The sequence below is a fragment of the Falco cherrug genome, chromosome 9 (genome assembly GCF_023634085.1).
Source record: "Falco cherrug isolate bFalChe1 chromosome 9, bFalChe1.pri, whole genome shotgun sequence".
Classification (NCBI taxonomy): domain Eukaryota; kingdom Metazoa; phylum Chordata; class Aves; order Falconiformes; family Falconidae; genus Falco; species Falco cherrug.
In genome coordinates, this window is record NC_073705.1 from 29,863,784 (window position 1) to 29,881,892 (window position 18,109).

The following is an 18,109-nucleotide window of genomic DNA, read 5'->3' on the forward strand; positions in this document are numbered from 1 at the left end:
TTAACAGAAGATTAAATACTTTTGTGCAGTGTATAAATACTTTGAATGCATTGCATCACAAAAAAGCGTGTATGTGCAGATACGTATATTCTCTGTTGTACTGTTTATATAAAAAAGTCTTGGTATACTAGAATATTCAGGTATATGACCTTTAAAATATTTTAATAATATTGTATTAAATGTTCTCTTTTTCTTAATTAAAATTACTTTTTAGGTGTCTTTGTTTCTACAAATTCAACAGAAGATACTTTAAAATATCAGTTAGGTTTTGGTCTTGTGACTATTTTTATTTATTTCACTACCATAGCTTCAACAACTTTAATCTTTCTGCTGGTGTTACTACAACATTGACTTTCTGTAAAACCCAGCTTCTTACAAATGTGTTTAAAATAAACACTTACAGAATCATAATGCTCTAATTGCAGTAATCTTGAACATTTAACCTGAGCAAAGAAAACCTTCCTAATATTCTGCTGTTTTTCCAAACTCCGTCAGTCATGGCGATTTCTGAAATAAACTATTAGCAATATTGTTGAAAGGAGATGAACTGTTGCAAGTTTCAACCGGTCAATATATAAGAAAGACAGGGGGAAAAATATGAAACTGAAATTTATTTTTCTGTTGTAGCAGTCAGGAGACAATGATTCTTTGCTGTAAAACAATCAGTTATCAACATGTAGGTGACAAGCAGCTCTACCCAGCTTCTGTCTGCTGTCCCTTTGCTGCCTGATTCATCAAACCAAACACTACAAATCAACTGTGAAAGTGTATAGCATGATTTTAATCTCTATACCAGCAGCTGACAAAGACCAGTTCATATCTCATTTTGAACAGTACGGATGTTTCTGGTACCATTGATAGGGGTAGGATTTAAGGCTTGTTAAGTTCTTGTGTACTGTTGTACTCGGATGTAGCCAACAGTTGTATTTGTACAGCAGTTTTTTCAGCTAGTTTTATCTGATAATATGAGCATTTATATGGTATGCTTGGAGTACACATTATGTAGAAAATAAATGTAGTCGTTAACATTTAAGAAATGCCAGTGATTAACACTGTTAACGTGTAAGCAATGAATAAGAGCTGGGCAAATTTCAAGGGAATGATGCACTGTCTGAACCAAAATACTAAGAAAATAGAATACTCTGTGTGAAAATTAACATGAGTTTTCTGCCAAAGTAGAAGTTAAAAAAAGTTAATTATTCTAGTCACCAACTTCTCACTGTAAACTCTAGTGGAGAAAATGCATGTACCATGTCCAGTCCGGGAGGACTATGAAGTCCAAAAGAAAGCTTGGAAGCAGCTGTTTTGAGCAGGAAGGTAGTTTGAGTTGCTGGAGGAAAGTTCTGCCTCTCTTGCAAGCTAGAGCTGTTTGTCTCCAGCCTATCCTTCCTTGTTTAAATAATATGTTACCCAGTTTTATTTCAGAAACCAGTTCCCTGATTAACTGTAGTCTGGTTTTCATTATCTGCAAAGGATTATAATCAACCTACTTTTTGCCCCGGGTCTCTGACAAATTTTTGAAATCCAGCAATAAAGCTGAGCTGATTCACAGCTTTGCGATGAAGTGTGCTAAAGCAGTGGTTAGGAGTTGCTATTTCAAAGAGTGAATGTTTAAAGGTAGACCTTTGAGCTTGACTACATTTGTCCTGATTTAATGGCACTATCCTTTCATAAGGATAGGTCTGCTCGGTTGGTTCAAATCTGCAACTGGAAGTGAGTACTGAATGAGAGTCTAACCACACAATAAACTACAGCTTTGGAGACACGTGTCATTAATACACTTATCTCTCCCATTAAAATATTCGTATGTTTCAAAGGTTTCTTTATTCACTTTCTAAAACTAAATGCAATTAAATTTGTGTAGTTTTTTAAATTTTGTATACCTGTAAGTAAGTTTGAGAACATGCAGGTTCTGAGAAACTGAGTGCCAGAACAGATATATATTTATGACATAATTAAATATTCTGCCATAAAAAATAATTAACATTTATATTTTTCCATGGAAACCTATTAGATATTGTCTGCACTTTAGATAGGTTGTGATTTAATAAGATGCAAAAAGTAAAACATGATGAACAGTATTAACAATGGCATTAATCAAGCTATTATGATTTTTACAAATGGTAATATGTACTCTTATGTTTGGAAGGAATGTAAAATAGCTAGCATAAAAAAATAAAATATTTATGGATCAAGGTGACACTCAAATGTCGTAACAGTAATTATTGCTTTACTGTGTAGGTTCTTATTAGATAGCTCATTGCGGTTCTTAAGGTCAGTAAAGGTTAATCTGTATTTAGGAAAGTTAGTCCTTAGGCAAGCAAGTCTATGTCCCCTGCCTGGCATCACCTCTAGTCCAGGAGCTGCTGGTTCTGCAGCCTCATACAGAGTACATCCAGGCAAACCAAACCAAGCCCTTGCAGCAGAGTAAGAAAGGGAGGGTAGCCACCAGGCCTGCCATTTCTGCAGGGGGATGTCCAAGTCTGCCCTCATAGTGGGAAGAGCTTTTTTTTTTTTCTCTGTTTTCTGTAGCCTGGTAGGCTGGCTTCAGTTCTCTTGAAGCCCCAAGCCTCTGTAGCCTTTGCCCTTTTCCTTTTTGCCTGCCCTAGGTTTCAGTTATTCCCCAGGAATGTCGTAAGCTACTTGTAAGAGTTTCCACCAAACTTCAGTGTGCCCAAGCTGTGACTAGGATGTTTCTAGCAAAGGTTTTGCATGTTCTGGCCACAGTTCTCCCTTTCCCATTTCTTTTCTCTTTTCCTTTCCCTCCTGCCAATATTCTGCATCCTTTGGTGAAGCCATCCTTCAGCATGTACAAAACTTACACTTCAAGGACAGGCTGGAGTTTGCAACTTTCCCAAGTAACCAAAGTCACTCTATCATTATGTTGTTCCCTAGACTAAGGGATGTTCTGTAGGAAAGTGTCCTGACAAATTAAATGTACTTCAGAGGGAGCAGAACAATTGAACGTATACCTTCATCAAATTTGTTTCTATTCCAGACCTGCCTAAAATGGAAGATGTTGTGGAATAGACTAGGAATTTGCTTCTGAGTTAACTGTTACTCACCTGAAGTTATTTAAGGGAGAAACCACTTCTGTCAGTCAGATTCCAAATGTCAGAAAATGGCCACTCTGATTCCCTTTCAGTGTTCATAGTCTCTTAATCAACTTGGTTTCACTTTGATTGAGGAAAGAAACCCAAACCTTTAAGTAAAAGCAAGCAAGTTTCCAATTTAGCATCTGGATAATAGCTTTTCTGTGCTTTCACTGTTCTCTATGTGATGCCTATGTAGTGGTAAGTCTTTAAAAAATCCACAGGGCTTTTGTGAACCTTGCTGCTAATGAACTACGTTGTTAAACCTTTTGAGCTTTTCTGAAAAACAGTGACAGGTTTTTCTCAAACTCAAATTAATTTCTAGTAAGTCCATCCCATTAAAGCTAACCTATTTACCAATCTGTTGTTTGATACAGTAGCTCTGAGCTATGTGTTTTCTGATCACTCTGCTTGTGGGAGTTCTGTCTGCTGCATTCAGTGAACTCACTCCATTTAATATGCTGTTTCATGTAACTGGGTCACTGGCAGTCAGCTTAGGACCCAAGTGCGAAAGCCACCACTTTTCTAAAACACAACACACGCTGTTTCGTAATAAATCAGAAGCTGAACCCAAAGTGGATGGCCCGTTTCATTGGTTGGTAAAATAATGAAACCTTTGATATGCAAGCAATTATCAAGTGTTTACATCAAATGTGATACTATTGCACAAAGCCTGATATACTTTCATTCCTTTCCACTGCTTAAGTTCTATAATTCTGTATAAATTTAGTTTATTTTTTCAATTATGTAAAATGCATAAATATAACATATGTAAGCTGAACTTCCAAATTTATGTGTCCTTTATTATACAGCAGCAATCCTGTCTGCGTTCTGACCTGTTTGTATAATACAATGTAATTATACTTGTTTGGAAACCATTGCTTTCTGTCAAACTTTCAGTTCTTGCTGCAAATATAGGTCAGCTGCTTAACAGAGCGTTTCTGGGGTCTGCAGCGATTTCAGAACCCATCACTTTTAATTCTGGATGCCTCCTGAATGAAACTTTTAAAAAATGCTCTTGAAAACAACCTGATAAGTGCAATTATAACTAAAGGCATATTTATATAAATTAATTCAGATGAACTTCAGTGTGGTCTCATCATGCACAAATCAGCTCCAGTTCTTAAGCTGTAAAACTGTGGTGTGACTAATGCTTTACTGGGGACAGTTGATGCCTTGCTGTAACTTGCCTGTAAGCACAGGTGTGAAAGGTAGTTTTTTCTCATTAATATCATATTCTTGTCTGTTTGGATGGGGTTTTTTCCTACAAAATAATTCTCTTTTCAGTTTCTTACTAGAACCTTATATTTACCATTCTGATCACAATCCTTTTTCCCGTTAGGAACTGGAACAGTTGTTAATGATGGAGACAAAAAATTACAGAAAGACCATAAAGTTTTACCAGAAACTGTTGCAGAAAGAAAGGAGAAACAAAGGTAAGGTTACAGCAACTTGCCAGCAACAAAGTGGGTGTATAGTACTTTCAAGGATTTTTTTTTTTCTATAAATCAGAATCATTGATCTTCTTATGCTGTGTGTGTTAAATCTAAAGGTCCTGAAACTAAATCTGTGTTGCCCAAATTGAGGGGACAGCTACAGGAGATGAAATCAAAAGTGCAGTTTCTTGAACTGGTGAAGAAATACATGCAGGTAAGTCAGACTTTATTTTGCTTGTATTTCATTTGTCATTTCGTCACTGTATCAGTATAGTTGGCTGCTGAAGTCGGTATACGAAATGTGAAATGTTTTGTGTCAAAGTGCCAAATTAAGTAGGATCTAAAAGAATAATTAAAATAAATTTAATTGCTGCTAGTATTGTTTAAAAAGGAAAAAAAGCCATTGTATGAAATGTGATTTGGCTTTAAGTTGATTTGATTTTGTGTGGATTTTCCTGTTTATTTTTCTATTTTTTCATGGCTTTGCATCTTTGAGCAGATCATGTATGCAGAGCAGTGGGGTGTGGAATCCTGTGTGCTGCCTACAGTCATTCACCATGGGAGAGCTGACACTGTGGATGTGGCACAATCGGATGAGTCGTCGTTGCTTCTTTACTATAACACTGAGAAACACCAATGTAATAATCAAGGTGGAATAAGAGTTCTGCAGGCTGGTACTCCACTTGGTTTAATGGTTTATTTGTATTCTAGGTATAGTATATTTTGCACATCCTTAATTGGGAATGGGTTGAGGCATAGTTGCTAGTTCAGGAATAAATAGTCTCCACTATAAATCCTAGTTACTCAACATTGCATAAATTCTTCTCCCTTGTATCAAGTTTAATGTTATTTTTATGTACACCTATTTACAGAAACAGGCATGGAAATGGCAGAAGACAGTCTCATAAAAAATAAGCCAGACTTCTAAGTTTGAATTTGATTAAAATTTGAAGTATTTATTAATAAATCAAAACCTAATAACTTTAAACTTTTCTATCCTTTACTTATTTGAGGGTTTGCTCTGATAGTTGCCATGGAATCAAGGCTTTATGTTACTGCCAGCAGTATAACAATTCTTCAGAACATGCAATTTGATAATTCTTATTACCAAGGTCTGGATGTGAAAATGTATAGGTTCTGTTTTACACATTACTGCCCCAGTATTTGGGACTGATAAAGATGCAGGCTTATCTCAGTGCTTAAAATGGGGACAAAGATGTCCTTTAACCTTCAGCTAGGGTGAGGGCAGCGTTGTTTTAAGGTACCTGAACCATAATAGTATGAAGGATGGAAACCGCCCAGAAGAATCCATCGGATTTGTGCCACTGTAGAGGCAGCGACTTTCTCCAGGCTACTTCTCCCAGCTCATGCTGACCCTGAGACCCAGTTACTTATCCTGAGTGCTGATTTTCCTGGCAGTTAATATTTTGCACAAACTGAAGAGATTATTTTGCAATCAGAGCTTTTCATTCATCAAATACAGACTTACATGGTTAGACGTAAGCTGTCAGCAAGACAGGACAATTAACCTGTGTTAAGACCTTGAATGTGTGTGCATGTGTGTGTGTACAAAAAAATAAAATGCACTCATTTTTAATGTGTGTATAATAAGTATATTCTGTTGTTAAAGCAGCTACTGCTGTAGTTAGAGCTACAGGAAATACTTTCTTGCTTAAAGTATCTACTTTTTATGCTGTTATTATAATAGAAACTTTTAAAACAACAAGTGAGATGATAGAAAAAGAAAATTAAGCATGTTCTCCATACTATTTAGAATGTAACTTTTGATAATACTAGAAATGTCAGAGTAGTTCTTCACAAAATTCTTAAAAGTACAGAAAATTTTTTAAAACAAATTATGCTTTCAGGGATGGCAAACACAATGTATAATGTAGAAAAATAAAAGAAAAAGGAGTCAAGGTTTTAAGTAGAGCTTGAGAATTTAAAATCCCTATTAATTCTTCATCTTTTTTGCTGTTGCTGTACTCTAATGCAAGAAGAAATTGTGTTCTTGCTTGTCTGAAGTCTCTTTTATGCTTCGCAGAAATGCATTTTTAGAAGGTTATGTGCAACAGTTTCTCTACACATTTCGCTATTTCTGCACACAAGAAGAATTTTTGCAGTTTCTTCTTGATAGAATCAGCAGCACTTTATCCAGGTACAGTAATTTCCTGTGAAAAGCGTTATCAAAGCATAACTGACTTTCCCCCCAATGGCAAATAGCTGTTTCTGAAAACGACTTAAATTGAATTTTGTTGTTTGTTTTTGTAAGACTCTCTTGACAAGTTAAAGTAGAGCAAGTACTGTATTTGACAATGTGGTTACTTCTTTCTTCTGAATTCTGAGTCTTACCAGTTGTTCAGTGATGGGTTGTAAGTACAACCACAGCTTTGTTTCCATACAACCATGGATTTTGCTGCCATGAAACATAAGAACTTAAGATAGTGCAATCACACTAAATAATGCTTGTGATTTTTTCAACACTTATTTTTAATTTGGAAATGGATATCAATTTTAGTGAAATATGTACCTTTTTCTTCTCACCAGTACAAGCCTGGGTCCTTCCACATCACTTACCAAAATACGTAACCGCAGTTTCTACATCCTGCAGGCTTGGATTGAAGACTGCTACAGTGTAGACTTTGCAACAAATACTGATCTTTTGTGTACCCTAAAAGAATTTATTTCTTCCAAGGTAAGCCAGAATAATGCTATTTTTGACAGCTGTCTTCAATATGTCTGGTTTTGGACAGACAGGAATCTTACAACTATTTTGTGTCTTGCTTATAATTTATAGGAGATTGAGTTCAATATTGTGTTAGCCTGTTTTGTATTTACAGGTTGCTCCATTAAATGGCTATGGTGAGCGCTTGTTGTCATTGCTTGAGGATGCTTCTGCCAGGAAAAGTGGCAGTGCTCACCACTGCTCCAGCATGGAGAATTGTGAAGAGGAAGGTGAGGAGGGCAGAAAAACGTTACATTTCCTATGTAAAAAGCTCTCAGAAGACATCTGCAGAAAGGTATGTCTTTTTTTCAGACTCAGTATATGGAGCACACACATTTCCATATATTATTTTCTGACAAAAACTAAAGTGTCCAGGTTAAGGTCCAGGCCCCTATTTAGTAAAAATTATCTACCTGCATTTTAAATTTTCTTTTGAAAATATCTAAGGCCTAAACAGTTCTATAACTGTGGAAATCATCTTAAGCCATAGTTGTGCCCTGTCAGCTGTTTCAGTAACAATAGATCAGATAATCAAAATTTTGAGAGGAGTTGAACTCTTCATCCTAGATACTAGCATGTGACTCATAGCTACCAGGAGACCTTTTCCCCCTTGTCAAACACTAATGCTTTCTATTAGGCATATGTCTTTGTAAAACTATAAATGTAGGAAACCAGCAGGAAGGTGAGAGGTTTCCTGCTAGAACTTCAAAGCTTATAGAAAAAATTTGTCTGAACTTTTGTCTGTGTTTTATGTACTGTGCTGGTGAAAAGTAACCTAGAAGCCAGAACATATACTGTAGGCTTTTCCTGAAAAAACATCTCTCTACAGAGTAACCAAAATGACACGTGGAAGTCAAATGCGTTGATAATGTACGAGCTGAATTTAGAATCAGCCTCCTGATAAAGGTGCAGAATTCCATGGGGTGTACTCAGGATTCAGCCAATAAAGGGCGAGCAGAATAGAGAAACATGATCCTTTTTTTATTGTTACTGCATCATAATTATACTGGAAGATAGAAGGGAAAAAATGGAAGACCAAGTATTTCTTTAGAAAGGAATATTTGATTCTAAGCAAAAAAGAGTACAAGAAATAGAAGTAAATTGTGTAATGTAGGACTTCAGAATATAAACCATTTTATGGCAGCAAGCTTGAATACACAGAAGTTTGTTTTAAATACCGATTGTTGATTGAGTTCTGGCAACCTCCTGCTCAAACTCATCAATTGTGCATATGATATTAGCTTAAAATAGCAACGTTGACTAAACCAATTAATGTTTGGCCTAACCTTGAAGATTAACTGAACAGTTTTGCGTCCACAAAGGTGTTTCTCTAACAAAACATTCCAGAAAATTACATCAAGAGGAGGCATCGTGTTTGCTTTAGAGAATTCTTATTTTCTACAGAACTTTAACTGGAAACTTTCCAAAAGTGTGGGACCAATTGCACAATACCAGAGAGAACGACTGTGTGCTAGTTCATCAGTTTTGCCAAAGCCATGCTATAACAGTTTTACAGAAGAATTCCCGGTCTCCTTTGCTAAAGCAGATGAAGTGGGACCATATCTCCTAATCGAATACAGTGCACAGCAGCTTTGTTGTCAGCTGACATTACTGCAACAGGTACAAAGGTCTAGGTTTACTTGCAAGTACAAATAATATCTTCTTAATTTATACTCAGCCTCCTTTCTCCACCATTTCCCAACCCTGTTTCAAGTTTATTTCATACTGTTTCATAAGACTTTGAATTAAAATAATCCATTTTTCTCTTGAAATCTCTACAGTAGAATTTGGAATGACTAATTCTGTTCTCAGGCTGTGATCCCTCTAATAAATTTGCTGAAGGAGAGGGGAGTGGGGGAACCCTCTGTTATTTGTATCCCCGAGCATTTTAGAAGAACTACTAGATCTAACAACAGATATATCTTACTCTTTTGTTTAGGAAGTATTTCATAAATGCCATCCTGTCCACTTTCTAAATTCAAGAGCACTTGGTGTTAAAGACAAATGTGTTGCTGTTCAAAAGTAAGTTTCTTATTTTAACTGCCCTTCTATTTAGTTGACGCACAATAACTTCCTGTGTTATGCCTTTAATACATCCAAAAAGAGAAATGCATTTTAAATACTTAATATCTGTTTGACAGACTAGATAATCCATTTATATTTTTTTTCTAATTTCAGGAAATTTTATGCATTTGTATGTAGTTGTACCTATGCACATGTTTGCACATACCTATGCATGTAATGGTTTCTGAAACAGTCTCCTTGGTCATGCATATGTATATGTATATAAAATCTCAATGACCGTTACAGTGTCACAGACCAGCTAAGGTTGGAAGAGACTTCTCAAGACTGCGTAGTCCAAACCCCCTGTCTTAAACAAGGTCAGCTAGAGCTGCTTGCCTGGGACCACGTGCAGTTGGGTTCTGAATGTGGATAGGGACTCCGCAGCCTCACCACGCAACATCCACTTTGTACTGTTAGGTAGACGAAGTATCGGTATTTACAGACATGTAAGAATTTCCCCATAGTTATTAGAGCAGTTATCAACCTATTTAAAATACTTTCTCAATGGTAATTAATGTTTTCATCCAACCACATGGACCTAATTATATTTGATTATGGTCTACTTCTTACATACTCAGTGGATTCAGCTATCCTCTAATTAGTACTTGTTAATTGCGCTACCTGTAGATTTTTCTGTCTAAGGATAGGGAATGAACATCTCAGCAGTTCGTCTTTTACAGATTGTTAAATGGCAGTGGCTAAATCAGCTGGTATATTCTGATTTTGGGGTTCAGGCATGGAAACAAACTGTGGTGCCACTTGGTATTGGGCTCAGCCTCTTATGTGGCTGCAGTTTTTAATGAGTTTAAATTTCTGGCTGTTATTTTGTTTCAGATTGGATGGCTTGTTGTGTTCAGTAACAAATGGTGAAGGTGTCTTTATGTACAGAAACATATACTGTATATGCTTATCTTGTAATCACATGTAATTATCTTGTAATTATAAGGAAGAAAAAGTAACATAGCTCAGTGGTTATAGTATATAACAGATTATAAAATCAAGACTGCAAGCACTGTGATATTATTTTAAATGGTTAGAAGTCAGGGTCTTCACAAACAAAATTTTCTTTGAAAATCCAAAGTCAGCATGAATTATTTTTGCCTTTTTTTCCCCCCTGTCTTCTCCACAGAGCTGCTTCTGCTGAGACAGTTTCACTGAAAGTCTGTAATCTGTTTCTGTCAAAGTGTATACAAGACCACTACCTTCTACAATTATTAAGAAATGCAGACAGTGTCAGCACCTGGGTTGCTGCTGAAATAGTAATGTGTCATACGTCTAAGGTTGGTCATTGTTTTATTGTATTATTAATGATGAAAAAGTTATTTATTTTTTATTGTATATGAGTTGCTGTGTATCAAAGCTGCAAGAAATATTCTGAAATACACCTGTGAGTGGGCAGTTAACAATTTGGTTTGTTGTCACAAGGAGGGTCTTGGATATTTTGTTAGTAGCAGGTGTCAAAACCTAATAGAATGTAAGACGTGGGTTGCCTGAGGAGAATAGATGTCAGACTTGAACAAGGACATCTTGGTGACAGAAAAGAGAAAGTTTTGTGTTGGAGGGAAGAGTTACTACAGTCAACAATTTTGATAGCAAATTAAAAATGAAAATGCATCTCTTCTTCTTCCTTATCATTTAATTTTATTATGTAGATTTATGCAGATTTACTATGTATATTTAGCATATATTTATATATATATATATGCTAGATCTTAATTATTTTTTTTCAGCTGCAGGTGAGCTTGTTATCAAAATTTCTTCTTATAGCAAAATGCTGCTATGAACAAAGAAATTTCGCTACTGCAATGCAAATCCTAACAGGCTTGGAAAACCTTATTGTACGACAATTACCAGTAAGTTTGGGATTGTTCTGTAACTGTTTTGCTTGACATACTCTTGTTCCAATATGGATACTAATGTGAAAAACAAAATTATATTCTGTTTTATTGTAAGGCTTGGAAAATTTTACCTGCAAAAGTAGCTGATATAATGGAGGAACTCAAGGCTGTTGAGGTATAGTATAAAGTCTTTCATGTAAAAATATTTCTTTGGGGTTCGAAAAGATGCACAACCTGCTTAAATGGATGCCTCTGCAGGGTGAAAGCCATAATTATTAGTTTGTATTATGAATGAGATTTTACTTTGATTTAAGCCTTTTGACTCTAAATCTTAGAGTTTACATTAATTTTCATCTCAAAAGTGTATCCTGCATGACTGAAAATCAACAAAGACATTTCAAAGCATGCTAGGACATTAGATACACTTTTTCTGATTATTTCTGCAGGAGCTTTGTGGCTGTGATCTGTTTTGAAAAGTCTTAAATATTTATTTTATCGCCATTGTTTTTGTATTGATCTATACAATTTTGAATTGTAGAGTGAAGGTCTGAAGTGTGATTTTGGCTGTTATTTAGAACAACTAAAATTATGTATAAAGTACCTTTATTTGTGTACTTTAAAGTGTTTGACAGCAGATTAATTCATAGTCTTGTCTTCAATGCCGAAAGCTAAAATGAATGACAAATAAATATGTAGTGCTGAATACATGAAGTGGAGAACTTCCTGTAAAACCTGTCCTGATACTTAATGTGAGATTTATCTGTGTGGGTTTTTAAATTAGGTGTTTTTAAAAAGTGACAGCTTGTGCTTGATGGAAGGAGAAAGATTCAAAACACTTCCAACAATTCCTTCAGCCCATGTTTTGGCTATGCATGTCCAACAACTTGAAACTGGAGGATTCACAATGACAAATGGAGCTCACAAGTGGACTAAACTTAGGTGATTATTTTAATTATTTACATATTCACCTAATTTTTAAAAATAGATTATTGTCTAATGGGGTAATGAGAGCTGATGCAACATTTCACAGTTGGCAGTTTAAATAGTTTCAGTCATTTTGACATCTAATTAAAGGGACATATACTATAGAAGGGAATACTCAATGCTTTTGAATTTCCTGTAAAATTTGGGTTTGGGGCTTTAGTTTTTTGGGCATATTTTTTTGTGGGCTTTATCATCTGCAAAACAAACTAATCTTTTTCTTTTTCTTTTTTTTTACCATATTCTCTTTCAAGAAATATTGCAAAAGTTGTGAGCCAAGTTCATGCATTTCAAGAGAATCCTTATACATATACACCAGATTTCAGGCTGCAGACTTACCTCAGACAAAGAATAACTCGATTTAAAGATGCAGACATTTCTGCATTGGCAGCTGACAACTGTGCCAATTTCCACCAGATACCAGCAGAAAAACATTCTCGAAAAATTCAAGACACGCTGCGCAGAATGAAGGCAACATTTCAGTAGTTATTTACCTTTCATCTGTTCTATTCCAAGCGTAGATTGTAAAATTGGATTAAGTTGACTTCATCTCCTGGACCAATTCCCAAGCAAATACTTCACTGAAATGACTTAAAATACTATCTCAAGTTGAAATGTTCATATTTCTTAACTTGGAGTTATAAAATGCTGACTAAAGAAATTTTAATCCTTGGCAACTGGATGACAGATCAAAAGAATAAAAATAAAGATAAAAGTAAAGAGAGAGTATAGATGAAAAGGATGATTAATTTTCTCACTGTTCCTTAGCATAAAAATATAATTAGCCCACAAACAAATATCTAAAAAATACTGTGGCAATAAGTTAAAATTACAGCTTCTGTTGCGCAGTTGGCCTAGGAGAGTTCAGAATATAGCTCATTAAATGTTGAATATATTTTTGTATAAACATATTACGCTTGTATCCTGTCACCGTGTGCATATAATTCAGGGACACAGGTCCTCTGCTATCTTTTGACTGTTGGTGTGTCTGGCTTTTTATGTTGTGTATCATAAAAACTATACTTGGCTTGAATAATTGGCCATTTTTTTCTTCAAGCATACTATGGAGAGGAATGCAGTGCTGCAACTTTTTTTTTTGGTTTGGATTTCATGTCATTGAACTAACCTGTTTTCAAACAAAAGCAAGATCTGAATCTAAATATTATCAATTTGTTACTCTGCTTCTGCCCTCATGGCCTTGTGAAAATGGTAAATGTGAAATTGCTTTTTTGGGGATTGGGGTTTTTTTTGTCTGTATTGGGCACAAGAATCACTTTGCTAATTTGAGTACATACGTGTGTGTGCACATTTGATTATGGCTTTTGCTCCTGAGATTGCTTTTGTAGATTGCAGTGCTCCAGCAGCATTAAATAGAAGATAACTGTGTGAAATTTGGATCTGCAACTTGTAAAGCTTTGGTGCTAACCTGTTCATAGAGCTTGTACTTACAGGACCTTCTAAATGGCAATGAAATGTGATGCTATTGCTTCACGTAAGGTTTGTTGAGCTACCCAGGTTTATGCAAGGCCAAAACGTTAAGGCTACAAATTAGTTACAAATACAAGTGTTTCTACCAGAGGGAGCAATGGTAGTATTGGAAGAGAAGTGGGGAAGGGCAAGAAAAAGCTAAAATGAGCTCTGTCCTGAAAGTGAAATCCTAGAACTATGTTTAAAAAATGAAAATATTTTGAGAGATATGAAGAGCAGATGTGAACTAACTGTCTTGGCATGTTTTAGTGATGGAGAAGGATGATATAAGAAATGGGAAAGTGCACATCTCTGGTATTTTGGAAATTGTACTATTGAACTTGACAGAAATGCATGTGCACATGTTAAATTGTAGCTTTTTCAATGTTTAAGAGGAAAGCTTCTCCTTTTCTCAATAACAGCAATATATACATCGCAGGCCACTTGCTTCTCATCTTTCTCGGTAAAAACAAGGTATGTCCACACTTTCCATTAAATACCTCAGTTACTTTGTCATATTAATATATTAATATTAACTTTTGTGCCCTTACTAGTTTAAACACTGGAGAACTCTGTTCTCAACAGGGTTTTCTTGCATTTGTTCTACTTTTAAGGTGATATATTTTGTTTTTTCACATATGTAGGTTTAGCATGTCATTAATTGTAGTATTTTGACTTACCCTTAAGGAAGTAAAATGTGTTGTGTTGCTCTTTCTTTAAAACTTGACAAATGTGAAAACATTTAATCTTTACCTCCTATCTTTATATAATACAGTGAAGTAAGAATGTTAATGATGACCTTATCTTCAGACATACATTTCACATATTTGATCTATGTTTTTATTAGTAATTTGCTTTTCTCAATTAAAAATTACCATTCACTTAAGCCTTGCCTTTGAAAGACAGTAAAATTTTAAGTAGCATAAGCTTTACTAATGTAAAGAGCTCCACAAAACTTGCTAATGACATGATCTTAATAAATTCACTTTTTATAGTTGCCAGACTGTTCAAAATGCTTTTGTGAGTTTACACATCATTTATATGTTCCATTTGTGATAATTGGCTCATACATTTCTTAGTTTTTATCATGATTAAAAGCAACTACTACATCTAGAAAATACTGTGTTTATGACAATAACTGGTGCTATAGAAGAATTTAAATATCATCTCATATGTTCTGTATAATGCCTCAGTGTATCAGACCTTAAATTGTATAAATGCATAGTATTGAGTTATGATACTACTTTGGGTTATTTTCATCAATCAGATATTTGTATTTGTATTTAGACACCACCCCAGAGCAGCAACAAAAAATGTAAATACCTATTGAGGGAAAAAAAAAATCACTCTTTTACAAGGAAACTGGTTTGGTTTTGTTTGTGAGCACCAATGTATGCACATCTTATGTGACACAGATTTCAGAATAAAGTTACCTCTAGCATATAACTGTACTGCTTATTTATGACTAACAAGCAGGAAGGGTTGGGCTAAAGTTTTCTCTCTCTGTGGGGAGTGTCCTTTTAAATGGAAACACAGGACAAAGCATGTTGTACTAGTTGTATCTAGTCAGTAAAATGTTATTGGCATCAGTAATTATATTGCATAAATGAGCAACTTTGCAGTCTGGCCTCATGTTTCCATTCCAATGCCAAATTAGAATATTTTGAAAAAAAATTTAGTATGTTCTTTAAGCCAGAATTGCCACCAGCTGTCCTAGTTCTTCTTCATTTTTTTCCACACTTCCCTCATCTTGGTTTTATGTTGTTTATTTTTCAAACAGTGACCCATGGAGTTTCTGATATGAAGTCTGCTCCTTGGGAGCCTTCCCATTTGCACTGTGTGTTGGTGCTCTTTCTGTGTCCCTTTGCAGGTGTCTGTTTCCAGGATCCCTGGGGTTTTCAGGCCTCCTGCTAGAGAGCTGGGAACTGTCCTAATTACACTGACTGCATTCAAAAGCAGGTTTCCAGCCCCAGCACCTTCAGAAGCCTGCCAGGAAATGGGAATGAATTTAATTGGATCCTATGAACTATTCCATAGAAGCCTGAACCAAGAAGCTGGAAGATATTTCTTGAATCAACACGATTCATGATTCTGACAACTTTCTTTCCTTGGAAATTTTTCAACCACTTTAAAACTTGCTTTTAAGGTTTTCTGCTTTCTTCCTTTATGTGTTGGGCTGGTTTCATAAGCATTGCTGATACTCTTAAATTCTGTGAGTGCTGTATGTTATCTGCAAAGGATTGAAATTTCAGGAAATCTGTTTCTAAATAACAAATTAATAAACTACAGTTTGGAGGGAGGAAAGTTAGCAGTTTTTCAGTGTTAAACATATGGTTGATTGTTTCAATCTTTGATATTACGATGAGGGAAAGAATGCAAATAAATTCTTTTTTTTCTTCATACTTGCTTAAATACAATCCAAAACATACCCTCATTTAAACTACATGTTGTGTTCTGTTCAGAGTTTTTCCTTTTTTTGTTCCCTCCCGCCCAAAAAATCTTCTTTCTCAAAAACATGCTTTATAAATAATAATTTTAAAATATGTGTTGGCCTTTAGAAGGAGTCCCAAACTGTATTGGAAATGCATGTTTGAACAGCATTTGAAAACTCAAACCACAAAAATCAAGCTTGAGTAGTCACGTTTGAGATTTGCCTTACAGGTATTCTTCACCTATAAAGATTTTTTGCCTTCATTTAGTTATTATAAATGTACAAAATTTTCAGATAGTCATTTCAACTGCTCACAGTAAATTTGCATTATAAAATTTTTTTCCAAGAGATCTTGTAATTATTTTAAGTACCAATAAATTACTAATTTGTGGTGGAAGATGCTATTAGGGGTTTTTATGTGATTTCATACTCTGAAAACTCTCTAAAATACATGTGAGAATGAACAATTCCACCTTTCCAATCTCTATTTTAAAATTCCTGCAGCAAAAAGGACATTTTTATGTGGTAGGTTTTAACCTGTCAATGAGTGACAACAACCCCTGTAGACTAGAAACTTGGATTTGCAGAATCTTCTCTCCCGTTGCAGAGAGAAGCTCTTTAGTTTCTTCTATTGCAGTGTTTGAAGAAGTCTATTATGTGAAGGGTCTTTGTGAACAACCTGCAAGTATGCCAGGACAGCTTCAGCCTGGCGTTATTTTAGTGTGCTTCCTGTTCAGTGACGTTTCGGTGTCTCATTTCAGTTCCACTGAAGTGGAACTGTTCAGTTCCACTTTCGGTGCGAGTGGAATTGACAGTTACCATATTACATCAGGCCACTGTGGTACTCTAGTCTTTGCATCATTATGTTTATTCGTTTTTGGTCTAATGTAAAGGATGCTTTTGTAATTTGCCTAAAAGGCAGGGGTTTAATTACTGTATTGTAAATCTGTCCTTTGTCTTAGCGGTAAGATTATTTCATTTAATTCTTCGTTCTAATGCTAAGGTTGGTCTCGTTCTGATGCAGCGTTATGTAGATTAAATGCATACTGGATTTAGACTCTAAAATAGATACTGTGTTTTAAACCAGTAGAACTCAATTTTCATAATAAAATTAAGAGCTTAGAGTACTGGACAATTTAAGTTGCCATTTTCAGAGAGACATAATTTGGAAAGCTTGACTGGGCGTGGGTGAGCCTGAACATCAGAGTCAAAATTAAAATCTCTGCAAAGAGATGCTTATTTGTGCTCATATCTCATAAAGCTCATAAAAAGTTAACAGTAGTAAATTACTTAAGTAAGTAGCAGATACTCAATACTTCTTTTGCAAACAAGCTAGTGGAAGAGAGGTAGGAAAAATAGATTGCATTTAGCAGTTTACCTTTGTGTGGATAACCACTGAGTGGCTGACAGTGGCTTGTTATTTGGCATTACTTCATGCCTTCATTACCATGCTCTGATTTGTGTGGGGCTCTGCAGGCATGCTGAAGAAGAGGAGTAAAATTGTCTTGACAACGTGAGAATATGACACACGATGAAATAAGGTACGTTACGCAGATATGTGCAAAGTTCCAGGATAATCAGCTGCACAAACGTAGACTATGATTACTGGTTTTTTGTGGAAAAGGGAGGATAAAGAATAAAGTCACACATAAGCAATGTCTTGATATCCCCTCAAGGTATCTCCTAATTCTCTGCTTCTTGGTGCAGGAAGTGAAAGGGCAAAGGGCTTAAAGATAAAAGGCCAAAAAAGAACAGATGACTCCTGAGATGGGTATATAAATCCACTGACATTAGCAAAGTAACTTTTTGCCATGAAGGTAAACTGCAGGACAAAGATCGGATAAAGTTATTGAAGGCCATTGTTGAGAATACAAATATCTCCCAAATTAGTTTACTTAAATAAAAGATAATTGATGAAAAGACTGAAACTTAGAGAAAGATGTGAGGATCTGCAATAGGTCACCAAACACATAAGATGAGATAGCTGATAAAACTACTGAAACTACTGAGTATCGTCAGGCTGAACACAAAATTGCAAGGATGATGTACTTTGAAATGTCATTAATAGTCCCTCA

At 35.4% G+C, this 18,109-nt stretch overlaps 1 protein-coding gene across 2 annotated transcripts in view; it reads left to right on the forward strand.

Annotated features, from left to right (window-relative positions):
- The window catches only part of KNDC1 (kinase non-catalytic C-lobe domain containing 1), a 65,864-nt gene extending 50,815 nt beyond the window's left edge, over positions 1–15,049 (forward strand). For both annotated transcript variants that reach the window (XM_055721369.1, XM_055721368.1), the window contains 13 exons: positions 4,435–4,528; positions 4,645–4,742; positions 5,028–5,239; positions 6,573–6,686; positions 7,076–7,223; positions 7,369–7,548; positions 8,658–8,873; positions 9,193–9,275; positions 10,447–10,597; positions 11,048–11,170; positions 11,271–11,330; positions 11,937–12,094; positions 12,391–15,049. In XM_055721369.1, the coding sequence (XP_055577344.1) occupies positions 4,435–4,528; positions 4,645–4,742; positions 5,028–5,239; positions 6,573–6,686; positions 7,076–7,223; positions 7,369–7,548; positions 8,658–8,873; positions 9,193–9,275; positions 10,447–10,597; positions 11,048–11,170; positions 11,271–11,330; positions 11,937–12,094; positions 12,391–12,622 (1,869 nt within the window). In that variant the 3' untranslated portion in view covers positions 12,623–15,049. The remainder of the gene's footprint in view (positions 1–4,434; positions 4,529–4,644; positions 4,743–5,027; positions 5,240–6,572; positions 6,687–7,075; positions 7,224–7,368; positions 7,549–8,657; positions 8,874–9,192; positions 9,276–10,446; positions 10,598–11,047; positions 11,171–11,270; positions 11,331–11,936; positions 12,095–12,390) is intronic.
- Positions 15,050–18,109: the final 3,060 nt, after the last annotated feature.